Here is a 14,061-nt window from a genome sequence, read left to right on the forward strand (position 1 = left end):
TTGGAATGACAGAGAAGGCCTTCCAGTGTGCCCAGGCCCCCCGTTTCTCCCTCTCTACCCATCCTGCCCTCACTCGGCTGTGGCCACACCAGTGTTCTCGCTGCTCCTTGAGCTGCTGGACCCTCCTGCCCTGGGCCTCTGCACCTGCATTTCCTCGGCTTTGGAACAATCTTCTTGGCCCTAGGCAATCTGAGGCCTGGCTCCTCATGTTTTTTTTTTTTTTCCCCTCCAGATCTCTGAGCCCTTGCATTGCATTTGCTCTGTAGTCCTTCTCACCAGGAGGCCTTATGCTGGGTGTTTATGGTCAGCCTCCCTGTGGAAGAGTGTAAATTTCTTAGGGGCGGGGACTGTCCGTCCTGTTTACTGCCATACTCCTGGGCCCTGGCACAAAGGACACAGTTGAGTGAGAATGTTGTGTTTGGTGTGCAATCACCACTCAAAGGCCAGTTGTTCTGCCCTCGCTTCACATTTTGGGAAGATTTTAGAGAACTTTGTTTTTGTGCTCTTCTGCCCTGCCTCTAGTAGGACTCATAATTTAGGTTACTTAAAATAACCTTAGAACTCTGAAAATCAAGGATTTCTAAGCATCTGGACCTCAGGAACTCATGGGCAGTGTTGTGATGTAGAGGTTACTAGCTGTCTTGAGAGCTCTGTCACTCGCCAGAAAGGAGGCACGCGGGCCAGCTGCAGAGCTGTAGGAATGACCCCCACACCGGGAGCTCCCGGGTTCTCCTGGGTTCTCCATGGTGTTCCACTGTGAGCTCTGCCTGGAGCTGTGAGGGACGTTTCTCTAGCACCTCGCTCTCCCTTTGTCGCCACACACTAGCCGGCTCAGAGTGTGCTTGGCATGAGAACAAATCCAGGTGTTGAGGGAAACCAGACTGGGCCCAAATAAGAAAAATTTTAATAAAAATCCCCAGGCAGTTCTTTTTTTATCTTTTCATACTATTTGTTCTGCTTTTAGAGACACCGGTAATCTTCATGTTACATTGAGTGAGCCCTATTTTTGAGGCTGGTGGAAGGTTTCTCCACTCTGACAAGTCCAGAAAATCTAGCCGTAGGCTACTGGAGAAAGTGTAACCTCCTGGCTGATGGGAGCAGCTCTGGCTTCCTCGACGGGATGTCGCCCTTGACGGTTATTCCCAGAGATGGATGCTGTGCATGTGTATGTGTGTATGTGTGTGTGTGTGTGTCTGTCTGTGTGTTGGAAAGGGGCCTACCATGAGGACTTGATCGGCTGTATGGGGAAACACAATTTAGGGGCAGGAGTGGAACATAGAAATTGCCCCAGTCCAACCATTTCATTTTCTAGAGGAAGGACAGGGCTTGGAGGGGTTAAGAGACTGGCCTGAAGTCCTCTGGGGGGGTAGCAGAGGCTAGCAGAGTGGGTCTAGAAGCCCAGGCCCCCAGTTCCATGTCCAGGAAAGCAGCTCCATGGCATTGCGCCCTTGCTACGGGCTGGAGACAGCCCCGCTGCCTGCATGCGTTATATTATTTTTATAAATTTTTAAAAATTTTTTGAGGATTTTACTTTTTTTAAGATTTTATTTATTTATTTTTATTTGATAGAGAACACAAGTAGGCAGAAAGGCAGGCAGAGAGAGAGAGGAGGAAGCAGGCTCCCTGCTGAGCAGAGAGCCTGATGCGGGGCTTGATCCCAGGACCCTGGGATCATGACCTGAGCCGAAGGCAGAGGCTTTAACCCACTGAGCCACCCAGGTGCCCCGAAGATTTTACTTTTAAGTAATGGCTACACCCAACGTGCAGCTTGAACTTAACAACCCCAAGATTAGAGGTCGCAGGCTGTACTGGCCGAGCCAGCCAGGTGCTCCCCCATATGCGTCCTTTGACTTATCTTCTCTGCTTCCACCCACAGTAAGACTCTTGGCACCCTTACTTTGGGGACGAGAAAACTGACGCTCAGCGAGTGCCCTTACTGAGGTCACCCAGCTAGCACGTAGTAGGACGGGGATGCGATGTCTCATCCCGCATCCCTGGAGCCTGTTCTTTGTGACGACAGTGTTCATGAGGCCCTTCCAGCTGCCTCTGTCCGTTCTCCACATTGTCTTCCATGTCTCTGGTCCCCTGGGAAAACACTGTGTGTTTGTCAGGAGTGGTTTCCCAAGACCACCCAGCTCTGGGGCCCATGGTAGGTACGTGGCTGTGTCTCACTGTGCTGTCTGTGCCCTGTGGGGGTCGTCCAGACAGGCCCCTCGAAGAAGGAGCCGCTAGACTTCTAGCAGTCGGCGTTCAGACTGTGCTCTGTCTCGAATTCACACGCCGTGTCTCAGCCGCAGCGGCTGCCCTGCGCTCATCACCACGAATCCACAGAGCAAACTCACTGGGCCCTCTGGGGTGCAGGTCCCGCCCTCTCGGGAGCGAGGAGCGTCCAGAATGGAGACTCAGGGTTTGTTCAGTCAGAGGGAATTGCAGGTTGGGGTGGACTTGGGTATGACATGGGCCTGCAGTCAAGCACTGGCCCAAACATGGTCCGTCTTTGTGAGCCTGGGCAGGTTCCTTGACTCTACTTCTCATGACTCAACAGTCCAAGGCCACGAGGTGCCTCACCCCCGCCACGCTGGTGCGGTGAGGAGTACATGGGATAGCGTTGCAAAAAGCGTGCAGAACAGTGTGGCCCAGGACTCCTTAAAACCACCCCTGTCAGGAGCATTTAAACATCTCCCCTGTGTCCTACCCGTTCCTCAAAACTCCCAGGTTTAGGAAGAGACTCCAGAGGGGTGCGGACCCATGGCCTCCCTTTGGGAGGCGTGACCATGGTGCCCTGTGCGGGGTTCTGGGGATGCGAGTGTGAAGTCTGTCCGTGAAAATGCAGAACTGTACACGGTGTTCAGGATTCTTGGAAACGCCTCCGAGTGGAAATAGCATTTGGTGATTTCTTGGCATGCGCGGCAGGTGTTAGATAAATGAGCTCAGCTGTGACATTTGAGTCAGCATTCTGTGCAGCTTGAACACGTGTGTGTGCCGTTCAGCCTGGTGGGTGCGGGAAGTGTTCCCACGCAAATGGGACCCTGGCCATGGAAAGTTAGTACTGTTGGGTGAAGAGGTTCTGCGTCTCTTGGTAGCTGTCTAGGCTTTTTTTTTTTAAGTGGGGGAGGGGCAGAGGGAGAGGGAGAGAATCTTAAGCAGGCTCTACACCCAGCACAGAGCTGGACATGGGGCTCTATCTCACAACCCCGAGATCACGACTTGAGCTGAAAGCGAAAGTTGGATGCTTAACCGACTGAGGCACCCCCAGCTGTCTAGATTTTTACTTAAGGGGTTTACGCTGTGATTGGAAGGAAGATCCTGGTGTCACAGCCTCTCTAGACTCAGGAGTACTCTTCTGTCCTACAGGTCTGTGCTCGAGGGGCAAAGGCGAGAGCAGGGGAAGAGGCCCAGATCTGATTTCGTGCCTCACTGCATCCCAGCTGTGTGGCCTGGCCACCCTGTGTCTGTCCGTGCCTCTGGTGTCCTATCTGTAAAATGGGAATGGGAGAGCCTGTGTGCAGTAGCAGCGGACACCGTGCTCAGTACCTTGGTGCTACTGGCAGGGGAACCAGTGTTCTAATTCTGAGATTGGGAGGGAGAGAAGGACTTGAATGCCTAGCCTAGTAGATAAGAACAGAGCTGGGGTTTTTGCATAGTTTGAGGAATGGTTTGATAACAGGAACTACAGGGAGCCTAGTGACACGTTCTGAGTCCGAGTGTTGGAACAGTAACGGGCTGCCACGTGCTGAGAGAGGTGCCTCTCGAGGCTGAACCTAACAACAGGGAGTCCTTCCAGCCCTTGTCGGGTGAGCCGCAGCCGACTGTCTGGATGAGAAAAGCAAAGAAAGCTGTATGGAGGGCACCCCCCCCCCGAAAAGTTTTCAGCTTGGTCTTCATGAAACCTGGTGGTGGGACCATGCAGGGGCTGATACACTGAGCCGCTCAAATGTGAGCTGAATGGATGGTTGGTGATGTGTTGGGGAAACTGTGCTTCTAGGAGAGGGGACATTCCAATTCCTCTTCATCACTGCCTTAAATACAGTGAGAGGAGGTGGATGCAGATGTGTTTCTGGGGAAAATAGGGGTCCAGGGGCAGAGGGAAGGGGTGGGTGGGGGCAATTAAGATGAGAAAAGCTGGGGCCGGGGGTGAGGCCTTCCCTGTGCTTGGGTAGATGAACAGGAGTGGGTGGAGGGAAGGCTCCGTGACCAAGAGCTCTGTACTTGGGCCAGAAGCAGACGGCCAAGCTGTGGTCTGTCCTCACCGCATCTTCCCGCCAGAGTGTGTCCGCCACCTCAGCTTTTGTACAGGGACCCAGTCTGGACGCTGTCTTGAACTTAGTTTGTTGTTAGCTAAAAATAGTTACTTTCTTCTTTCTTAGTATCCGGTGGAAATCAGGAAGTATGAGTATGACCCAAATTTTGCAATTCGTGGACTTCATTATGATGTGCAGCGGGTAGGTTTCATTGTGTGTTTTTCTAACATTTTAATGGAGCTTGGGAATAATGTACTCTCGGCGCTTTTCTTTGCTGAACACAGAAATTGATTTTAAATTCTATTCCTTGGGGCCGCAGAACTGAATTATTAAAAAACATCTTTGGATAAAGCCTTTTGCAAATGACTGTATTAGAAAAAAAATGAATGTGTTTATCTACTTGGAAGATACTCCTTATTTCTAGAAGCTGTTTTTGGTGTTCTGAGGAGCAGCCTGTTCTGTTGTTTTTGCAGATCAGTCGTTTCCTTAACAGACTGCACAATGCTTTTTTTTTTTTTTTTAAAGATTTTAATTATTAGAGAGCGTACTCATGTGCGTGCACATGAGCATGGGGGAGAGAGAGAAGCAGACTCCCCACTGAGCAGGAAGCCTGATGTGGCAGGCTCGATCCCAGGACCCCTGGGATTATGACCTGAGCCAAAGGCTGATGCTTCACTGATCCAGCCCCCTCGCGCCCCCACAGTGCTTTAATCAACAAGCAGACCTGTCCAACACGTACACTGTGCCTCTTTGCCACGTCCACCTGGTGTTGCTAGGATTTATGAGGACCCCTGAAATTCTCATTAAATATGCGGCTTGCCGTCCGTTATTCACCCGCATGTGTGTTTATGTTTTTGAAGGCAGTGTTGATGAAGATTGATGCTTTCCATTACATCCAGTTGGGAACTGTCTACAGGTAAGCGAAAGAGGAGGTAAATTTAATTCACTCGCAGTAACCAGGTGGCTTTGGGTTTCAAGACCCACTGACGGCCTGGTGATGAGGAGGGTTGTAGTGTGTGTATTTGTGATTTATTCACTCATTCATTCAAGAACATTTACTGGGGTCCATTATGCCAGATCCAAGGGGTTCGGCTTATAAGGATGCCACAGGGAGCTTGGAGTGTAGGTTGGAAGCCATTTAAGTAAACCAGTGACTGCAGTCCTTAGTGACCAAGGTGATGATGGTGTTTAGACCATTAGGGGGCGCTCTGGAGGGGGTTCTGGGGGAGGATAGGCTCTCTAGACGTGCCCATCTGCCAGTTGAGTGAGGGTCCTGGAGCCGAGGTTTTGGGTGGGGAGGGAGGCTGGGGTAAGGCAGGGGGTTCTTGCTCCCACCATGGCAGTTGAATAGTTCGGATATTAAGGAAACTCTCCTCCCCCTTTCATTAGAATTAGTAGAAGCACTTAGCTCAGTCCAGAATCTTTGTCACTTCAAAAATGAAGGATTTTACCTTTTCTAATTCTTGAATTTGGGGGAGATTTAGGAGTATGGTTATTGTACCTTAAAAAGAGGTGTGCCTGTCTTAGCTTCTTCTTTCACAAACTCTTCATTAAAATTAATGTTTTTCTGTCCAACTTAAACGTGCGCACCGTTCCGATCGGATACCACCGAGAGCATTGTGGCAGACCACAGTAGCCCTCTGTCCCCCTCCCCACCCAAGCCCTTACACTCTTCAGTTTTTTCTTCACGTCATTATTTCTAAATACCGTGCTCATACTTCTCTTTCCTAATTTATTAATTCTGGATGTTGTCTCTGCCACGGGACAGGACTGGGTGTGCGCACACGTCCCATTTTGGGCTCACGCTTGTCCGTGAGTGTCGGCTGGTTCCTCTGTCCTCGGGCGTCGTTTGCGTCATGACTCTGCAGGTCTCGTTCCTTCTGATGCCATGTCATTCACGGTGACTGCCCTCCTCTGGTACAGTGCTTGCTTGTTCTTAGATTTGTTTTCTGTAGAGGTGTCCTGAGTTTTTTCTCAATGTTCCATCACCAGTATCATCCATGTATTTATTTCCAAGGATTTAAATGTCTTAGATACACTATCAGTTCCTTTTGTATTTAATTGGCTACTCCTTCTGCTCTGATCTTCTTTGATGGCTTGTCCTGGGGCTTGGGTTTGCCTCTCTCCACTCCCCGATGCCCGTCTCTTCCTCTCTCTGGCTCTACTCCCTCATTCTGCTGGAGCACACCCCCCAGAGCTGCCCGGTGCCTCTCAGGGCTGAGCCTTTCTGGGGGGCTGTGGCGACTAATCAGTTCTTCACATTGGTGTACCCTTGCACGCCCCTGTTCTTAGTTTGCTAAGCCAGAAGCCCCCTTTTCATCTTCTACTTGTCTTCCACAAAGGTGTTGAAATGTCCTGTCTGCTGATGTCTTTGCTCTCATATCCTTTCACTGTTTGAGGAGTTTATTCTTTTTTTTTTTTTTAATTTAAGAGAGAGCTTGTGTGTGCAAGCTGGGTGGGGGCCCAGAGGGAGAGAGAGAATCCCATGCAGGCTCCATACCCAGCATGGAGCCCAACGAGGGTCTCAGTCTCACGACCCTGAGATCATGACCTGAGCTGAAATCAAGAGTCAGGTGCTTAAGTGACTGAGCCCTCTGGCATCCCTGAGTCGTTTATTCTTTTACTATCATTTTAATGGTGTTTCGGGAAGTAGAAGAGATGGTGTTAATGAAAATAATAATATTTGTAATAATTAATAGCAACGAGCAGTTATTAACTCTTGCTACAGCATAGACACTGTCTTAAGTGTTTTATTTGTGTTCACTTATTTGATCCTTGAAATAACCTTATGAAGTAGGTATGGGTATTAGGCCCAGAGATGTTAAGTAATTTGGCCAAGGCCACACAGAAGTAGAATTCCGACCCAGGTGGTCTGGCTCTGGAGCCTCTGCCCTTGGCCTACATGCAGCATGGTTTTGTTGTACAGATTAGGTTAATGAAATCCTTCACAGGTATTTCGGATCTTTTCCTCATCTCTGTTCCTGTCGTCAGCTCCCTGGCTCAGACACTTAATCCTTTTCTCTAGGGCCCTTGCAGTTTCCTGCAGTGCGGTCTCTCCTGGACGTTGTTGCTGGACTCATGCATCTAAAGCAATGCCCTCAACAGACCCTCTCTCCTGCGATCCTGGATGGCTCCCACTGCCTAGAGAATGGAGCCCAAACCTCTTGGGTTTCCCACCAACCTTCTCTAAACCCGTACCCTACTTTTCTTCTACACACAGCCTTTCATTTCCTGGATCAGTTAAGACTCTTGGTTACAGGTACGGAAACCCGACTCAGACAGGGTTAACCAGAAATACAACAGTGGCTCACCTGTGGTGCGGCCCAAGGGACAGTGCCCGTTGCAGGCGTGTCTGGTTCCAGGGGCCAAATTGATGTTGTCAGAACTCTTTCCATCTGTTGGCTCTCTCCCTCTGGGTTTGCTCCAGGCAGGCCCCTCCGCATGAGACCCCGGCAACACCCTTGGCCAGAGGTCAACAGGAGCAGGGGATGGTCTCTTCCCAGCAGTTACAGCCAACCTCAGCGTGTGTGAGGCAGTTGCACACAGCACATCTATTCCTCTCCTCTGAGCTCTCCTTTCCCGCTGCTTGTCATCTGCTCCTGCTTGGGTGCACTTTTCCTTCCTTGCTGCTGCTTTAGATCTCACGCATCCTTCCTTCAAGGCTGGCTGGTGCTGAGGACTCACCCTCTTCTCAGCCCGACATGGTCTGTTTCTCCTCTTCTCAGACCACACAGTCCTATGGCTCCTAATTGTCTTATTTCTTCTGTAGGTAAGTTTTCCATCGTGTTTAGGGAGTATGGACAGGGCTAGGTGAGAGAAGCCAGCTGAGGCACTGGAAGGAAAAGGAATGTTGGTGTTCAGGTCCTGGGAAGGTCACTGTGGTCACAGCGCTGAGGGGTGTGGCGGGCTGAGGCAGCATGGGTGCGCACGTGGGCTCTGGAGTCCCACTTCCTCAGCATGGGCCCTGGCCTTACTGCTCCCATGCAAGCAGCTTCTTGACCATCCTGAAGCCTTGGTTTGTGCCTCTGTAAAATTGGCCTGATGCTGCTGGTGGGCCTGGGGGTGGCTTGTCATGCAGACCAGGGTGTGCCTGGAGTAGGAGAGGCACACCAAATGTCACTGCCTTTGCCTTCCCCTGAAAAGCGGTATGGATGAGCTCTTGGCAGGGCAGAATGCCCCCTCCTCAGCCTTGCCCATCTGACACCTGCCGTCAGGTGGGTCCCCAGCTCCTCTGTCAGGTTGGATTTTGTGTTGGGGGCTGTGGAGTCAATGGCACAGGGCAGAGGGGGAGGCAGACTGGCTGTCTCCACAGCCCCATTTTGTACCTACGATTTAAGTTCTGACTAAGGATCTTGTGAAAGCCTATGCTTGTTCTCATCGCAGGCACACCGGCAAGGCTTTGCTAGTGCCAACTGTATACTCCTCTGTATATCGGAGCTCAACCAATCTCGGTTATGCCTGGAGGCAGGTACAATTATTGTTCCCATTTTAAAAATGATGCTGAGACCCAAAGAGGTTCCATTGCTTATCCAGGTACTATCCCTACTAATGACGGAAGCTGGGATTTGAACCCTGGGCAGACTCTTCAGATCTGTGCTCCTAATGTTAGTATTTCTTACAGCCACATAAGGCCACGTAAAGTACTTTGCATTTTGATCCTCGCACTGGTTGAGGCTGCTTCCAGGCGCGGCTGGCCGTGGCCCAGAGCCGGGGGCCCGGTCCTGTGGGCTGCTGCACCTGTGGGCGCACCTCCTTCGGGTTCCCACTTGCCGGAGTGGACTCCTCTCACCTCTTACATCACCGCTGCTTTTGAGTTGACATTCAGTCGTGACCTGGGCAGCCTGGGAGGCTGTGAACCTGGGTTAGGGCAGGGCCTCATGTGGGGGCAGGAAAATGACTCACCCAACAGAGTTCTTCTACTTTTTATAGTTTCCTTCTAAGTGTTAGAGTCTTAGGCGGGTACACACCTGAGCAGGAGCTGTGCCCCAAGGTCACTGCCCAGAATGATCAGGAAGTACAAGGCCTCCTTTGTTTTCAAAGGCTGGAAGTTTTAAGAAGTTGATGAAGATGGGGGGAGGGGCAAAATACTAATGAATCCCCTGGGGTATTTTTGAAAGTTATAGGAGGGCGGAGAACAGAAGGAGGCTGAAATTATATTTTCATTCTACTTACATATCAAGTATAAATTACATTTTGTATGTACTTTAATGCCATCCTGGTGATTTTATAAGATAAGTAGCCTGTTCGTGTTAGACTCGCAGTGCATCATTCGTCCTCCCACTGTCTGTGGTGCTGGGTGGACTTTCCGTCATTCCTTCTGTGACCTCCTTGCCACGGATGTCTTGTTTCTCAAGCACCTTCCCTAGAGAAGCAGCTGGGAACAGACATTTTTCTCTGTGACGCTCTAGAGTGGGCAGTGCCAGGTGAGGAGACGCGAGAGCATTCGGTCCCCAGCAAGAGCACCTGCTCACGGCACTGGCGGCAGGGTCGCTCTGCCTCCAAAATTTATCTTTCCCTTCCTGGAGGAGTTGGATTCATTTGCAGATTCTCCCGTGGCTTCCGGACACAGGCAGAGGGCAGATGTTACCCTGGCTTTTTAATAGGTGAAGAAACTGGTCTGGACTGTCACTTAGCCTCTGGGGTCATCCCTCCCGGAGGTGGCACCCAGGCTTCCTGCCTGTGTCATGGGGTTTAGTCCACCTGAGCCTTATGCGTGGCTTTTCCCATCTCTGCGCTGACCTTCTTAGGTCAGAGTGTCAGCTGGTAGGAGGATGATAGAGACAATGCTAGCTTTTCTCTCCCTGATGTGTTAAAAACATAAAAATGGAAACATAGACCCACCCCAAAGCGGACACTACCCCCAAAGCAAAGCGAGGCCATGTACTTTGTTGAGATGGGCCGTGTGACATCAGTGGTTGAAGAGCCTGGGCCCCTAGAGCAGAAAGCCTGGGATCTGGTCCTGTCCCACCACTTTGGGGACCTTGGGTAAGATACGTGACCTTTCTGGGCCTCAGTTGCCTCTGCTGGGAAATGGGAAGATGTTAGTGCTTCCCCCCTAGGATTGCTGAGAAGTAAGTGATTGACTGTGTGGAGTTCACACCTGGCATCCCTAGTAGGTGTTATTTTTCCTGCCCTTGTTACCCACGGAATCCTGGCGGTGGTAGTGGCAACAGCACCTTCTTGCCTGTTACTTGTAGCCATTACCTGTGGCATGTCTCGCCTCCTCGTGACAGTGACATCTTGCACCTGGGCTGAAAAATCCCAGCAGTTGCCTGAGGTCTGAAAGTCACTGCTCTTGCTAGTTGAGTCTAACTGCACCACCTGTGATTTTTCCAGAGGCCTCAGTGTTGTCCCTGATGAAGAAGTCATTGAAATGTACGAGGGGTCCCACGTGCCTCTGGAACAGATGAGCGACTTTTATGGAAAGGTAATGAGAGATTATTTATTTAAAGCAGCCTGTCAGCAGACATGGCCTGGTAGACTTAGAATCTCTCTGAGCGCCTCTGGAACTGCCAAGGGACTTTGGGACTGTTTCAGGACTTTGGGCCCAGGATTTGTGAGAGGCTGGTATGGTGGCATTTCTCCTAGGCCCCTCATGATTCCCCTTTCTTAGCTCTTTCCTCCCTACCTGATGATGATTCTTAATACCTTCCTTGCACTGCCCACTGTCTACAGCCCCCTACGCCAAGGCATGTCCCCACTTTCTAGATGAAGTCAGGGCAGCTATAGTTGCCTTCCCTGAGATTGAGGACAGCAGGTCACCCTGGACTTGAAGGGAAGTTTCTGTTTCTCTGACTTTTGTGGTTCTCTTTGCTTTCTGAATTTTTGCACGTCTTATTAGGTGCACTCTTATTTGCACTGTCAAAATGCAACAGAAGCTGCCCAGTCTGCTGGTAAACTTGGGGTTGCTAACTGCAGGCATGCAGAGAAAGGCTCTTTCACAGGCTCACACACGGTTGCGTGGGGGCACTCAGGTTCAGGAGAGCCACGCGGCGTTCTATGCCATTCCACCGGCAGTAGTCTACTTGCCGGCTTTCCTCTGGGTTTGACAGGAGAGTGTGAGCTGGAAGTTAGAACTCACAGGAATGTGAGATTGATTAGATTTTTTGGGGGGAAAATCAGGGCATTGCCTTGGATTTCCCGGTTGTGCTTAAGAGTACGACGTCAGCTCTGTGGGGAATGATAAATAAGGTGAATGCTTCTACTTTGTTATTGTTAGAACTGTCCTTGGGGTGTGGGATCCAGATGTTGATGACCAGAACCCCCCTGGGGAAATGTCCCATCTGGTTCTGCTGTGGTGTTGGCCTCCGTTTCTGACACTGTCCTCCCTGCCTGCAGAGTTCTCATGGAAACACCATGAAGCAGTTCATGGACATCTTCTCCCTGCCGGAGATGTCCCTCCTGTCCTGCGTGAACGAATACTTCCTCAAGAACAACATTGACTATGAGCCTGTGCATCTGTACAAAGACGTCAAGGTGAGAGGCAGTGGTGCCACATCTCACAGAGGGTTTTAGCAGAAGGGACAGCATCATTAGCCTCCTTGGGCTGGGCATTTGCCTGGGATCTCTTTTATTTATGGTTTTACCATGAAAAATTTTTTTTTAAAATATTTTATTTATTTATTTGACAGGGATCACAAGTAGGCAGAGAGACAGGCAGAGAGAGAGGGGGAAGCAGGCTCCCTGCTGAGCAGAGAGCCCGATGCAGGGCTCAATCCCAGGACCCTGAGATCATGACCTGAGCCGAAGGCAGAGGCTTAACCCACTGAGCCACCCAGGTGCCCCTACCATGAAAATTGTTAAGAACGATCTTACATCAGGACAATTGGAAGTCAGTGTAACTTTGTGTTAAAGGAAGAGAGCGCTCATATTGCTATCGGGATTTCTAATTCTTGCTGACCGAAGGCCAGCCCCGGTACATCTGGTCAGAGGGGTGGCTGGTGGCTGAGGTCCAGCCCGACCCAGTTTACCCCCGAGCCCGCCTGTGGAGGGGGTGACTTCACACACAGGCTGCAGCCCTTGGAACTGCTGTTGCTCAGAGCGGGCCTTTCTCTTGTACACGGAGGTTCCATGCAGGCCTTCCCAGGCCCTGCAAAAGCTGTGGGAAAACCCAGTTGGAGAGGTGGATAGACAGCTGTGAAACTTACATGCAGATATATGCACATCATTTGTGTAACTTTGTATTTGTATATGTTGATTTGTGTTCACATGTGTTTATAGTCTTTAAACTCTGCACTTTTTTCAGGACTTAAAAATATGTTCATGTATTTATACTAACAATACACGTGTATATCATATACATATATATTAATAAATGTATTTTTATGTATATATTTATATATGTAATATGTATTATTTAAGTACTTATATTTTTAAGAGATCTGTATTTATGTACTGCAATGTTTTTATTATATGCTTATGACTAATTTTAAGTTTCCACTGCCTTAAATTGTGGGTTTTGGGAAGATGGAGGATGAATTCTCATTTCTCAATAATAGTCTGGTATTATTTGAACTAAAATTGAATAGTTTCTGTTCTCCTTTTTGTGTGCACAAATGCTTTAAGAATCTTTAAGTATCATGTGTAGTAAAAAATAAATAAAAGAGCCACTTGTAGTTATATGACCCTCGCGGTCATGAGGAGGGCTGTTTACTTGATGCCGCCAGCAGAGAGCATTTAGGTCTATTCCTGGCACTGGCTTTCAGAGAGCTTCACGCATATAAGTAATTAAGTCCTCACAACCAGGCTTGGAGGTGGGTGCTGTTATTCCTCTCATTTTACAGATAAAGGTATTAAGGCACTGAGAGGTTGAGTCACTTGCCCTGAGTCACACAGCTAGTAAGTGGTAGAGCCTAGATTTGCAGCCGGGAAGATTGGCTCTGGCTTGCTCTATGAACCCCTGCTTCTGCCGATGTGAGTTTGAGACAAGCCTGTGCCCGAGGTTGAGTTTGTAGTCCGGAGGTACTCATGCTTGGTGGAAATCTCCTACCAGTTTTTGAAGACTGATGGTCCAGTTTTGCCTGCAGCCCAGTCCCCTGCTGTTTCCCCCCTGAAAGTTTCCGTGTGCCTCCAGGAGAGCCACCTCTGTGGTGGACCTGCTCAGTGCCCCCGCAAGCGGCGCTGTGCTCCGACCCCCGCCAGGCGTCAGGCTGCTGTAGCCCACGGCCGGTGAGGCGCTCACGGCCTCCTCTTCCCCGTCTGTCAGCCGCAGGACGTCTCCGCCTGAGTCAGCGTCTGCTGACCGCTCCTCACCTCACTGAATGGAAGAAGAGCTGTCATTGGTCTCGGCCTCTTTCTGTGGAGGAGAGAACCTGCTCTTGGGGTCTAGGGAGGGTGCACGGATAAAAAGAGCCATAATTCCAGATGCCCCGTAGTCATCAGTTCGTGAGACTGCCTAGAAATCGCCATTTACCCTGTGGAATTTTATTCAGAATTGTTCTCACAAGTTACCTCCCTCCTCTGTGACCCTGCTGCAAACTGCCACTGTCACCATGGAAACCTAAGCGTTGGCCGCCTGTGTGAAATGGCCCAGCACTGAGATTTCATCTGGTGTTCAGCCGGCCAGGCTTCTAAAGACAGACATCGTCGCAAATGTCGCTTTTCTTGTCACTCAGGCTGTCTCACGGACCGTCCCACTGATTAGAAACCTCTCTTTTGACAGGATTCAATTCGAGACGTGCACATCAAAGGAATCATGTACAGCGCGATCGAAGCAGATATTGGTACGTAGCCAGCACTGTCGCGAGGGCCGCCTCAGCCTGTCCCTCTCCCGGGCCACGAGCGGCTGTCGTTTTCATTCCCAGTGGCGACCCGGGGCTCA

The 14,061-nt window shown here is 50.2% G+C and overlaps 1 protein-coding gene across 2 annotated transcripts in view; it reads left to right on the plus strand.

The window, feature by feature from the left end:
• The window catches only part of LOC116862680 (5'-nucleotidase domain-containing protein 3), a 57,531-nt gene that overhangs the window by 26,500 nt on the left and 16,970 nt on the right, over positions 1–14,061 (plus strand). For both annotated transcript variants that reach the window (XM_032850039.1, XM_032850040.1), the window contains exons 3-7: positions 4,368–4,442; positions 5,102–5,157; positions 10,578–10,668; positions 11,580–11,717; positions 13,903–13,963. In XM_032850039.1, the coding sequence (XP_032705930.1) occupies positions 4,368–4,442; positions 5,102–5,157; positions 10,578–10,668; positions 11,580–11,717; positions 13,903–13,963 (421 nt within the window). The remainder of the gene's footprint in view (positions 1–4,367; positions 4,443–5,101; positions 5,158–10,577; positions 10,669–11,579; positions 11,718–13,902; positions 13,964–14,061) is intronic.

This window comes from Lontra canadensis, unplaced genomic scaffold, assembly GCF_010015895.1.
Source record: "Lontra canadensis isolate GAN:19392208 unplaced genomic scaffold, GSC_riverotter_1.0 scaffold299, whole genome shotgun sequence".
NCBI classification, from domain to species: domain Eukaryota; kingdom Metazoa; phylum Chordata; class Mammalia; order Carnivora; family Mustelidae; genus Lontra; species Lontra canadensis.